Source organism: Physella acuta, unplaced genomic scaffold, assembly GCF_028476545.2.
Source record: "Physella acuta isolate Inbredline_101_S28 unplaced genomic scaffold, ASM2847654v3 ptg000877l, whole genome shotgun sequence".
Lineage (NCBI taxonomy): Eukaryota > Metazoa > Mollusca > Gastropoda > Physidae > Physella > Physella acuta.
In genome coordinates, this window is record NW_026732394.1 from 171,784 (window position 1) to 185,837 (window position 14,054).

General features: G+C 38.0%; 1 protein-coding gene across 1 annotated transcript in view; it reads left to right on the top strand.

Annotated features, from left to right (window-relative positions):
• LOC131952569 (NADPH oxidase 5) overlaps nt 1-14,054 on the top strand; it is a 28,201-nt gene that overhangs the window by 13,724 nt on the left and 423 nt on the right. Inside the window, exons 7-18 of the mRNA XM_059315295.1 lie at nt 1,752-1,802; nt 2,288-2,456; nt 2,755-2,959; nt 4,715-4,810; nt 5,892-5,968; nt 7,091-7,282; nt 7,919-8,051; nt 9,103-9,201; nt 9,287-9,429; nt 10,790-10,999; nt 11,635-11,734; nt 11,908-12,074. Coding sequence (XP_059171278.1) covers nt 1,752-1,802; nt 2,288-2,456; nt 2,755-2,959; nt 4,715-4,810; nt 5,892-5,968; nt 7,091-7,282; nt 7,919-8,051; nt 9,103-9,201; nt 9,287-9,429; nt 10,790-10,999; nt 11,635-11,734; nt 11,908-12,074 — 1,642 coding nt within the window. The remainder of the gene's footprint in view (nt 1-1,751; nt 1,803-2,287; nt 2,457-2,754; nt 2,960-4,714; nt 4,811-5,891; nt 5,969-7,090; nt 7,283-7,918; nt 8,052-9,102; nt 9,202-9,286; nt 9,430-10,789; nt 11,000-11,634; nt 11,735-11,907; nt 12,075-14,054) is intronic.

The following is a 14,054-nucleotide window of genomic DNA, read 5'->3' on the forward strand; positions in this document are numbered from 1 at the left end:
CCTCACATAGCCAACAATTTGGCCATCAGGTTGGTAGAAGTTAAACAACACCCTCACATAGCCAACAATTTGGCCATCAGGTTGGTAGAAGTTAAACAACACCCTCACATAGCCAACAATTTGGCCATCAGGTTGGTAGAAGTTAAACAACACCCTCACATAGCCAACAATTTGGCCATCAGGTTGGTAGAAGTTAAACAACACCCTCACATAGCCAACAATTTGGCCATCAGGTTGGTAGAAGTTAAACAACACCCTCACATAGCCAACAATTTGGCCATCAGGTTGGTAGAAGTTAAACAACACCCTCACATAGCCAACAATTTGGCCATCAGGTTGGTAGAAGTTAAACAACACCCTCACATAGCCAACAATTTGGCTATCAGGTTGGTATAAGTTAAACAACACCCTCACATAGCCAACAATTTGGCTATCAGGTTGGTATAAGTTAAACAACACCCTCACATAGCCAACAATTTGGCTATCAGGTTGGTAGAAGTTAAACAACACTCTCATACAGAAAATAAGTACAAGTTAGCTGGGGGCTACAATGAACAACTGTTCGTGAATTTACAACTCATTTGTAACAGACATCCAGGATTGTGTTGTAAAACAAATGTCTCCTTCTGGGAATGTAGCAATACTGTGACTAAACTGAAAATAAACATTGTTAATAGGGCTGGTAAGTAGGTCACCAACCAGTTCTATGGCACATGCAGGTTTTATTGAGCGGTAGAACTTGTTGGTGACCTACTTACCAGCCCTATTTTCCTTCTCTGTATACTTAATCCTCTCATATGGTCTTACCATTCTCTTGTTAACACCACAATGGTCTAACCATTCTCTTGTTAACACCACAATGGTCTAACCATTCTCTTGTTTACACCACAATGGTCTAACCATTCTCTTGTTTACACCACAATAATCTAACCAGTCTCTTGTTTACACCACAATAATCTAACAATTCTCTTGTTTACACCACAATAATCTAACAATTCTCTTGTTTACACCACAATAATCTAACAATTCTCTTGTTTACACCACAATGGTCTAACAATTCTCTTGTTTACACCACAATGGTCTAACCATTCTCTTGTTTACACCACAATAATCTAACAATTCTCTTATTTACACCACAATAATCTAACAATTCTCTTGTTTACACCACAATGGTCTAACCATTCTCTTGTTTACACCACAATGGTCTAACCATTCTCTTGTTTACACCACAATAATCTAACCAGTCTCTTGTTTACACCACAATAATCTAACAATTCTCTTGTTTACACCACAATAATCTAACAATTCTCTTGTTTACACCACAATAATCTAACCATTCTCTTGTTTACACTACAATGGTCTAACCATTCTCTTGTTTACACCACAATGGTCTAACCATTCTCTTGTTTACACCACAATGGTCTAACAATTCTCTTGTTTACACCACAATGGTCTAACCATTCTCTTGTTTACACCACAATGGTCTAACCATTCTCTTGTTTACACCACAATGGTCTAACCATTCTCTTGTTTACACCACAATGGTCTAACAATTCTCTTGTTTACACCACAATGGTCTAACCATTCTCTTGTTTACACCACAATAATCTAACAATTCTCTTGTTTACACCACAATAATCTAACAATTCTCTTGTTTACACCACAATAATCTAACAATTCTCTTGTTTACACCACAATAATCTAACAATTCTCTTGTTTACACCACAATAATCTAACCATTTACTTTACAGTACGCTGATGTCCAACACACAAGCTGGCATTGAGTATGTGTTTTCTGACGAGTAAGTTCCCTTGTTTAGTAGTACATGTTTTTCTGTTAAATAATTCGCCCAGTTAAGTGGAATATGTCTTTTCTGATTCTAAAGTTTTCGTGTGTATTTAAATGTTTATATTCATTGTTTATGAGTAAGTTGTCTGGTTATTTATTGCATAAAGTGCATAATTAATTTTGCTTTGGTATCGTAAAATGTGTGTAAATTGTGTAAGAAATCTTTTTTTTAATTAAATATCAAAGCAAACTGCTGTTTACGGTCCCCGTAACTATCCATACTTCTATCTTCATTCAGTAACACTGACGTAACTATCCATACTTCTATCTTCATTCAGTAACACAGACGTAACTATCCATACTTCTATCTTCATTCAGTAACACTGACGTAACTATCCATACTTCTGTCTTCATTCAGTAACACTGACGTAACTATCCATACTTCTATCTTAATTCAGTAACACTGACGTAACTATCCATACTTCTATCTTCATTCAGTAACGCAGACGAAACGAAAAAAAAAGAAAGATGTTGTCGTCACCTGACCACCACCTACATCCAGAACAACTTCAAGAAAATATTTTTCCTCTTTTTTTACCTGTTGATAAATGCAGGTCTGGGCGTGTGTAATGCCTGGAGGTATTGGCACAAAAACACCTGGCTCATTGTAGGTGTACTTCTCTCTGTATTACTCTCATTTCATAGAGCTTGATTGAACTGTCTTATTTCTTCTATATAAATATACAAGCTTTATAAATACATATATAAATAAAGATAAAGAAATAGACTTAAACATAGACTTATAGATAGATACAGATCTAGACAAACACACACACACACACAAACATATATATATATATATATATATATATATATATATATATATATATATATATATATATATATATATATATATATATATATATATATATATATATATATATATATACTTTATCTATTTGCAGGTAGCTCGAATATTCGGCCTCTGCCTAGACTTTAACTGTACATTTATTGTTGTCTTAATGCTTAGACGGTTGATAACATATCTCCGTGCTACTCCGTTGGTCAAGGTGTTGCCATTTGATCAACATATCATGTTTCACAAAATTTGTGGCTACATGATCACCATTCAAAGTGTTGGCCATACTGTTGCTCACTTAGGAAATGCTTGTTAGTAGTGTATTTCTGTCTAGTTTCACGACTTGACCTTACAAAGTCTAATTTAACGACTTGACCTCACAAAGTCTAATTTAACGACTTGACCTCACACAGTCTAATTTAACGACTTGACCTCACAAAGTCTAATGTGATGTGGTGACCTCACCAATATTGAAGCCCAAGATAAACACATGTCTCAACTATTTCAGTTCTTGTAGCCCAAGATAAGCACATGTCTCAACTATTTCAGTTCTTGTAGCCCAAGATAAACACATGTCTCAACTATTTCAGTTCTTGTAGCCCAAGATAAACACATGTCTCAACTATTTCAGTTCTTGTAGCCCAAGATAAACACATGTCTCAACTATTTCAGTTCTTGTAGCCCAAGATAAACACATGTCTCAACTATTTCAGTTCTTGTAGCCCAAGATAAACACATGTCTCAACTATTTCAGTTCTTGTAGCCCAAGATAAACACATGTCTCAACTATTTCAGTTCTTGTAGCCCAAGATAAACACATGTCTCAACTATTTCAGTTCTTGTAGCCCAAGATAAACACATGTCTCAACTATTTCAGTTCTTGTGGCCCAAGATAAACACATGTCTCAACTATTTCAGTTCTTGTGGCCCAAGATAAACACATGTCTCAACTATTTCAGTTCTTGTAGCCCAAGATAAGCACATGTCTCAACTATTTCAGTTCTTGTAGCCCAAGATAAGCACATGTCTCAACTATTTCAGTTCTTGTAGCCCAAGATAAACACATGTCTCAACTATTTCAGTTCTTGTAGCCCAAGATAAACACATGTCTCAACTATTTCAGTTCTTGTAGCCCAAGATAAACACATGTCTCAACTATTTCAGTTCTTGTAGCCCAAGATAAGCACATGTCTCAACTATTTCAGTTCTTGTAGCCCAAGATAAGCACATGTCTCAACTATTTCAGTTCTTGTAGCCCAAGATAAACACATGTCTCAACTATTTCAGTTCTTGTAGCCCAAGATAAACACATGTCTCAACTATTTCAGTTCTTGTAGCCCAAGATAAACACATGTCTCAACTATTTCAGTTCTTGTAGCCCAAGATAAACACATGTCTCAACTATTTCAGTTCTTGTAGCCCAAGATAAACACATGTCTCAACTATTTCAGTTCTTGTAGCCCAAGATAAACACATGTCTCAACTATTTCAGTTCTTGTAGCCCAAGATAAGCACATGTCTCAACTATTTCAGTTCTTGTAGCCCAAGATAAACACATGTCTCAACTATTTCAGTTCTTGTAGCCCAAGATAAACACATGTCTCAACTATTTCAGTTCTTGTAGCCCAAGATAAACACATGTCTCAACTATTTCAGTTCTTGTAGCCCAAGATAAACACATGTCTCAACTATTTCAGTTCTTGTAGCCCAAGATAAACACATGTCTCAACTATTTCAGTTCTTGTAGCCCAAGATAAACACATGTCTCAACTATTTCAGTTCTTGTAGCCCAAGATAAACACATGTCTCAACTATTTCAGTTCTTGTAGCCCAAGATAAACACATGTCTCAACTATTTCAGTTCTTGTAGCCCAAGATAAACACATGTCTCAACTATTTCAGTTCTTGTAGCCCAAGATAAACACATGTCTCAACTATTTCAGTTCTTGTAGCCCAAGATAAACACATGTCTCAACTATTTCAGTTCTTGTAGCCCAAGATAAACACATGTCTCAACTATTTCAGTTCTTGTAGCCCAAGATAAACACATGTCTCAACTATTTCAGTTCTTGTAGCCCAAGATAAACACATGTCAGTGCTGGAGGTTGTATTCACCACAAAAGCCGACATTGGATGGATAGCTGGCACGGCACCATTGACCGGTTAGTTACCTGACATCCCACACACAATCCACACGTCTTAAGGACATCCCACACACAATCCACACGTCTTTAGGACATCCCACACACGATTCACACATGTCTTAAGGACATCCCACACACAATCCACACGTCTTTAGGACATCCCACACACAATCCACACGTCTTAAGGACATCCCACACACAATCCACACGTCTTTAGGACATCCCACACACAATCCACACGTCTTTAGGACATCCCACACACAATCCAAACATGTCTTAAAGACATCCCACACACAATCCACACGTCTTAAGGACATCCCACACACGATTCACACATGTCTTAAGGACATCCCACGCACGATTCACACATGTCTTAAGGACATCCCACACATAATCCACACGTCTTTAGGACATCCCACGCACGATTCACACATGTCTTAAGGACATCTCACACACAATCCACACGTCTTTAGGACACCCCACACACAATCCACACGTCTTTAGGACATCCCACACACAATCCAAACATGTCTTAAAGACATCCCACACACAATCCACACGTCTTAAGGACATCCCACGCACGATTCACACATGTCTTAAGGACATTCCACACACGATTCACACATGTCTTAAGGACATCCCACACATAATCCACACGTCTTAAGGACATCCCACACATAATCCACACGTCTTAAGGACATCCCACACACGATTCACACATGTCTTAAGGACATCCCACACATGTCTTCAGAGTTTCTTCCAGGCATCTCTTCGGGGGAGCGAACCCCCCCCCCCCCGTAAAGATTTTACCGCCCCCCCCCCCCCCCCGAACGAAATGAAATTTATATAATTTATATAATTTATATAGAAAATATATACTTTTAACAGTGTCCTCCCCCCCCCCCCCCGAAGAAAGTCTAACGCCCCCCCCCCCCTCCCCCCAAAAATTTCAAGGCCCCCCCGGAGAAAAAAGTCTGGAAGAAACACTGCGTGTCTTAATGACATCCCACACAAGATTCAGATGTTTTAAGGACATAGTAAAACATGGAAACAAGTCGTTTCATAATTTTTTTTGAAGTTTTGTTTTTACTTCCTTTAGGCGTTGCTCTGTGCCTGATACTTGTAGTGATGGTTGTATTGTCCTTGCCATTCATAAGACGCAGTGGATGCTTTGAGGTGAGTACAGAGAAGAAATTATGTGCCCTGGCTGAATCAACCTATCCAACAGTTGCATACAATATCTGTCACGTGAATCAACCTATCCAACAGTTGCATACAATATTTGTCACGTGAATCAACTTATCCAACAGTTGCACACAATATCTATCACGTGAATCAACTTATCCAACAGTTGCACACAATATCTATCACGTGAATCAACTTATCCAACAGTTGCACACAATATCTATCACGTGAATCAACTTATCCAACAGTTGCACACAATATCTATCACGTGAATCAACTTATCCAACAGTTGCACACAATATCTATCACGTGAATCAACTTATCCAACAGTTGCACACAATATCTATCACGTGAGGCACTTTCCCTGACTCAATGGAGGTTTTCACACATCCCAGCAATTGATTCATTGTCATATCTTCCATATTTTTTACCCCCTCCCTTTCCCAATTAGTTTATTTCCTAATAGCAAGACTTTATCATTGGATTTGTATGTTCTGTCCTTGTGTTGATGGCCCGTTTTGATGAACGAATATTCCGTCAGGTATTCTACTGTCCTTGTGTTGATGAACGAATATTCCGTCAGGTATTCTACTGTCCTTGTGTTGATGATCGAATATTCCGTCAGGTATTCTACTGTCCTTGTGTTGATGGCCCGTTTTGATGAACGAATATTCCGTCAGGTATTCTACTGTCCTTGTGTTGATGAACGAATATTCCGTCAGGTATTCTACTGTCCTCGTGTTGATGAACGAATATTCCGTCAGGTATTCTACTGTCCTTGTGTTGATGAACGAATATTCCGTCAGGTATTCTACTGTCCTTGTGTTGATGAACGAATATTCCGTCAGGTATTCTACTGTCCTTGTGTTGATGATCGAATATTCCGTCAGGTATTCTACTGTCCTTGTGTTGATGATCGAATATTCCGTCAGGTATTCTACTGTCCTTGTGTTGATGGCCCGTTTTGATGAACGAATATTCCGTCAGGTATTCTACTGTCCTCGTGTTGATGAACGAATATTCCGTCAGGTATTCTACTGTCCTTGTGTTGATGATCGAATATTCCGTCAGGTATTCTACTGTCCTTGTGTTGATGATCGAATATTCCGTCAGGTATTCTACTGGAGTCACAAGCTTTACCTGGCCTTCTGGGTCCTGCTGATTGTCCACTGTGCAGACTTCTGGAAGTGGTTTGTTGTCCCTGGATTTGTCTTCCTGTTGGAGGCCGTGTCAACCATCTCGTGGATTAGAACAGCCTACATGGGCAAGACTTACATCCAGTCGGTCTGCATTTTGCCATCTGAGGTACCCAAAACCAACAAACTACTGTAACTGCAGAGAAATTCTAACTCTCGGCACACTTTAAAAGAACTAAATGCATGTACTGTACAGCTGTATTGAAGTGACACATGCATGAACTTTACAGCTGTATTGAAGTGACACATGCATGAACTTTACAGCTGTATTGAAGGGTCACATGCATGTACTGTACAGCTGTATTGAAGGGTCACATGCAAGTACTGTACAGCTGTATTGAAGGGTCACATGCATGTACTGTACAGCTGTATTGAAGGTCACATGCATGTACTGTACAGCTGTATTAAAGGTCACATGCATGTACTGTACAGCTGTATTGAAGGTCACATGCATGTACTGTACAGCTGTATTGAAGGGTCACATGCATGTACTGTACAGCTGTATTGAAGGTCACATGCATGTACTGTACAGCTGTATTGAAGGGTCACATGCATGTACTGTACAGCTGTATTGAAGGTCACATGCATGTACTGTACAGCTGTATTGAAGGTCACATGCATGTACTGTACAGCTGTATTGAAGGGTCACTGTTATCTTTGGACAACTTTATATGTAGACAAAACTAGCACCATTTATTGAAGATGGATGTCCAAATATTAACTGAAGCAGTTCTATTTGATTTAGGTCACTCACCTGCTAATATCAAGACCGGCAGGATTCACATTCAAAGCAGGAGATTATGTCTTTATTAAAATCCCCGCTATCTCCAAGCACGAGTGGCATCCCTTCACCATCAGCAGTGCACCAGAACAAGCAGGTAACCATCACCTCCAGGTAACCTTCACCTCCAGGTAAACTTCACCTTGATGCAAATTTCAATTTCGATCTCTGCCCCTCTAACATCTGCCCCTCTAACATCTGCCCCTCTAACTTCTGCCCCTCTCACATCTGCCCTCTCACATCTGCCCTCTAACATCTGCCCTCTAACATATGTCCTCTAAATCTGCCCATCTGCCCTCTAACATCTGCCCCACTAACATCTGCCCATTTAACATCTCACCCTCTCACATCTCACCCTCTAACATATGCCCATCTAACATCTGCCCCTCTAACATATGCACATCTAACATCTGCCCCTCTAACATCTGCCCCTCTAACATCTGCCCCTCTAACATCTGCCCCTCTAACATCTGCCCATCTGCCCCTTTAACATCTGCCCATCTGCCCCTCTTACATCTGCCCCTCCCACATCTGCACATCTGCCCCTCTAACATCTGCCCATCTGCCCCTTTAACATCTGCCCATCTGCCCCTCTAACATCTGCCCCTTTAACTTCTGCCCCTATAAAAATCCTATTTTTATGTTTACGAGTTTTTTTTTAACTAAATACTTTGACAAGATAAACTTCAAAGAATAAATATAAATATTTATCTCAAATATAAATAGTTTTCTTTCATATAAATAGTTATCTAAAATATAAATAGTTATCTCAAATAAATCAGTAGCCAATAGTTTCTCAAACAAATCTGTAGCCAATAGTTTCTCAAACAAATCTGTAGCCAATAGTTTCTCAAACAAATCTGTAGCCAATAGTTTCTCAAACAAATCTATAGCCAATAGTTTCCCAAACAAATCTGTAGCCAATAGTTTCTCAAACAAATCTGTAGCCAATAGTTTCTCAAACAAATCTGTAGTCAATAGTTTCTCAAACAAATCTGTAGCCAATAGTTTCTCAAACAAATCTGTAGCCAATAGTTTCTCAAACAAATCTGTAGTCAATAGTTATAGACTTGAAAAGAAGTAAGCCTTGTGAAACTAGCCAGACAGTACAAAAGATTACTAATCTTAAATCGGCTTTGGTTCCGTAGATTCTTTGGGGCTTCACATCAGATGTGCTGGCTATTGGACACAATCTTTGCACGATTATTTCGTCAACTACGTGTGTGAAGATATAGAAAACACAGGTGGTAAGTATTCACACAACAAAGGTTACTTTACGTCCCTGATCAAAAGTTAAGCTTAAGGCTGACTGCTTTTTTTTTCAAATATCAGATAACGCAGTAGACACAGAAAGGAAGTCAAATCTGATTCGCAGAGCTTCCTCTATAGCTTGGCAAAAGCAGAAACCGCTCAAAGCTCGACTTATAGATGCCAACATTAGACGGAGGGTGGTCACCAAATGTGCCAGGGTCCAGGTAAGCGTGCTTCTAAACTGTCTTAGTGTAGGTCTTAGTGTAGGTCTTAGCGTAGGTCTTAGTGTAGGTCTTAGTGCTTCTAAACTGTCTTAGTGTAGGTCTTAGTGTAGGTCTTAGTGTAGGTCTTAGTGCTTCTAAACTGTCTTAGTGTAGGTCTTAGTGTAGGTCTTAGCGTAGGTCTTAGTGTAGGTCTTAGTGCTTCTAAACTGTCTTAGTGTAGGTCTTAGCGTAGGTCTTAGTGCTTCTAAACAGTCTTAGTGTAGGTCTTAGTGTAGGTCTTAGCGTAGGTCTTAGTGCTTCTAAACTGTCTTAGTGTAGGTCTTAGTGTAGGTCTTAATGTAGGTCTTAGTGCTTCTAAACTGTCTTGGTGTAGGTCTTAGTGCTTCTAAACCGTATAAGTGTAGGTCTTAGTGTATGTCTTAGTGTAGGTCTTAGTGTAGGTCTCAGTGCTTCTAAACTGTCTTAGTGTAGGTCTTAAAGTAGGTCTTAGTGCTTCTAAACTGTTTTAGCGTAGGTCTTAATGTAGGTCTTAGTGCTTCTAAACTGTCTTAGTGTAGGTCTTAGTGCTTCTAAACTCTCTTAGTGTAGGTCTTAGTGCTTCTGAATCAGTCTTAACATTGTATGATTCCTATAATCGATATGATTCCTATAATCGATATGATTCCTATAATCGATATGATTCCTATAATTGATATGATTCCTATAATCGATATGATTCCTATAATCGATATGATTCAAGCTGTCTAGACACGTTCGTCTTAGATGACATAGGAAAAATATCAATTCAGTTTTTTATCTAATTAAATATTAAATTAGTAGTTAAAATGTATTCAAAGATTGCCGCATTCAATAATAAAAGGGGAGATAACAGTAGAATTCCTACAAGGCTGTGTTACTCTATCAACCTGTTGGTCATGGACGGCTGGTTTCGACAGGCAGTAAGAAGGGGCAGATAACTCTCTCTAGGGATCGCCATCTACAAATTGTATTTTAACCTAACCTATGTTCTGTTAACTTTCTTTAGAACGAAATTTTAAAGATAAAACGAATATGAAAAAAATAACTTAATAATAAACTTAATCAATAACTTAATAATGAACGGGGGGGGGGGGGGGAGAATAAAGCTAGTTTGCTTTAAAGGTTTATATATATATATATATATATATATATATATATATATATATATATATATATATATATATGTATGTATGTATATATATATATGTATATATGTATATATATATATATATATATATATATATATATATATATATATATATATATATATACTTTTCTATATTTTAGTTGATAATAAGAATATCTAAGAACTAAACTTAAAATTTATTTGTATTGTGTGTAGTGCCATTTAGATGGCCCTTATGGAACACCAAGTCGTCATATATATGAATCCGAGCACGCTGTTCTCATCGGGTCGGGTATAGGAATCACACCCTTCGCTTCCATCCTGCAGTCCATCGTGTCCCAGTTTAAGGCGAGCTGCGTTAAATGTCCAAAGTGTACCTACACTTGGTGCCATAAGCCGCCAGCATCTGTCATGAACCTAAAGAAAGTAAGTATTTCAGTCCACTGGTCAAGGGTCAGTGTTATGATGCATTTTCCAAATATAGGTTGGTGCTACATTGGTCAGAGATTGGTTGATTTTTGTATTGTCATTTGTGTAGTTAAAAATATATTTTTTATGAACTACCGAATCGATTGAGAGTTGCATTAAGTACCAAGCCAAGCTTGGTATAGAATAAAACGATTTTATTTAGTGGTCTAATGCAGGGGTCTCCAAACTTTTCAGTCCGAGGGCCGCACTAACTATCAAATTTCAGTTCGGAGGCTAGTTTCTTCCAGGCATGTCTTTGATATTTCTGGGCAAAGTTCCTCAGCCATCACCAACAAACAATTTTCTCCTGGACAAAAAGATCTCCGCGGGCCGGACGAGAGGACTTCGAGGGCCGCATTCGGCCCGCGGGCCGTAGTTTGGAGACCCCTGGTCTAATGCATCACATTTCGTTTAATGTATCATTATTTTCGTAGTGGTCTGATAAAATCACTTTTCTTTTAATGTATCATGTCACTAGTTCAATGGCAAGATAGTTTGCTCTAGTAGAGATAAAAACGAGATCATTTGAAGACGTCTTATATCTGCCAATTAGAAGAAATGAAAAGAGTTTTAAATTTATTTTGTTTGGACAGGTAGATTTTATCTGGATCAACCGAGACCAACGCCATTTTGAATGGTTTGTCTCGCTACTCTCGCGTCTTGAGCGAGAACAGGAAATTGAGGGGGGACTCGGTAAGTTGATAACTAGATGCGGATTGTTGAACTGCTTGTTGCCTTGATCTGCATAGTGCAATACGTTTCTAAATGACATAACATGAGATTATTATAAAATGAAAAGATTTTAGCCGTATCCAACTTCTCACGTTATGTGAATTCAGTTCGAGGGGATGGCCTTTTTTTTTCAGGTCATATATTAGACATGCACATGTATATGACGTCAGCACCACCTAAAACAGACATGAAAGGTTTAATTTTACAAATGGCTCTGGACATCGTCCACGAGAAAGAGAAAACTGACCTCATCACTGGACTACAGACTAGAACCCAGGCTGGTCGGCCAGATTTTGACTTGGTTAGTGCACTTTTATTTTCTTGTATTTGGTTAGTTCACATTTAGTTATTGGTTTTGGTCAGTACACATTTTTAATTCTCGTAAACGGTTTAAAGGGGAATTATGTAATGGTGGGGTGGGGAGACTCAAAAATGGAGATTTCAACAAAATTCCAAGTTTTACGCCTTAGTCGGAAAAAAAAACCTCATTTTTTTTTTTTACAAGCTTTTATTTAACTCACTTCCTCGTCAGTCGTCAGTCTGTCTAGACCGAAACGCAGGAGTGAAAATTCGGAAACTTCTACTTGACCGATACGTTTCACATTTGACACGTGGGTCAAGACATGAAGACAATGCAATCTGAAATTAAATTTGACTTAATTGGATGCCTAATTAATTTTCTATGAATTAATTAAAATTTGGACCGAATTAGTAGGCATGTCTTGCCAACCACACCACACGCGTCATCACGTTCAATAGCTGCGCCATCACGGTACGTTCAATAGCTGCGTCATCACGTTCAGTAGGCGCGCAATGGTTTTTAGTCATGTAACTCTATTGTAAATAAAACATGTAAAGTACTGAAAAAAAAATTCATAAAAAACGTTTTAATAACAAGCTTTTATGTAATAATGCACTAAAAAGTAGAAAATAAATTATACACTATTATTTAAATTACTATAAAGAAAAGCGTGGGTCTCTTCTCAAATATTAGTAAAGGTATCCAATCGGTACTAAAGTGACCCACGCTTTTCTTTATAGTAATTTAAATAATAGTGTATAATTTATTTTCTACTTTTTAGTGCATTATTACATAAAAGCTTGTTATTAAAACGTTTTTTATGAATTTTTTTTTATCTTTTCTGCGTGTGTACGTCAACACTTGGTACATCCAGTTTATTTAAAAAAAAAAAACTTGAGTAAAGTTTCAACTAGGTAGACGAAATTTCATATATAAGTATTCAATTGAATCCGTAGGTTTCTATCACCTTTTAAGCTATTTCCAGTTAACGAAAGTAATATTTTACTCTATTACTAATTTTTAAAATCTTCACAATTTGATCATTTATATCAAGTTTCATAATAAGCATATTGTAAAACAGTGGTTCTTAACTTGGGTTCGGTTAAACCCTAGGTCAAGGTGAGTCAGTCTCAGAGGTTCGGCGGAGGTCAAGACAGACAGCCGACTCACGTGATTTGCAATCGGATTGGTCAGAACGATAAAACTAGCAGACGATGGCAGACACATCATTTTTTTGTTGTGAAAATCACATTTTTACGGCTTTGTTCTTTGAACACAGCGATGTTGGTGCACGGTTAATTGTGTGCACTAGTAAAATAAATCACTATGATTTGAATTGGAAAAAATCCACATTTTATGTTTCCTTTTAAGACGGGTTCGGGGAATGTACATATGAAGCTGGCGCGGCTTGAAACTTCCAAAAAGGTTAAGAAGCACTGTTTTAATAACTTTTTTTCCCAATATGTGTGAAAATATTTATAAGATTTACAAAACATGATATTATTTTTCAAAATAGGCATTTACTTTTTGTAACTGGAGAAAAATCCCTTTAAAAAGTTCTAAAAGTCAATTTAATGCTATCAAGACCCAACATATCGGCTCCCGACATATCGGCTCCCGAAAAATCGGCTCCCGTCATTAATACTACCGAAAAATGGGCTCCGGTCCCTTAGGCTCAGGAGAAATGCGTCCATATCAATAGGACCTCATTGAATATGACACCTGTCAGTGGAACCCCCTTCATCGATACTATTCAAAGTTAGTATAACCGACACCCTTAAATATACAACGTATGTAGCTCTTGCTCTGCAGGTCTTACAAATATTTTTTTTCGTATGAATAATTAGTCCTAGATCTATATATAAGTATAAGCAGAGTCGCAGAGATTCTTTCAGGTATCATTTCGCCAAAGGGGGGGATAGCCCCCTCCCCTTCCGAAATACGCCTAACACAACAACCCCCCCCCCCCCCCACACACAC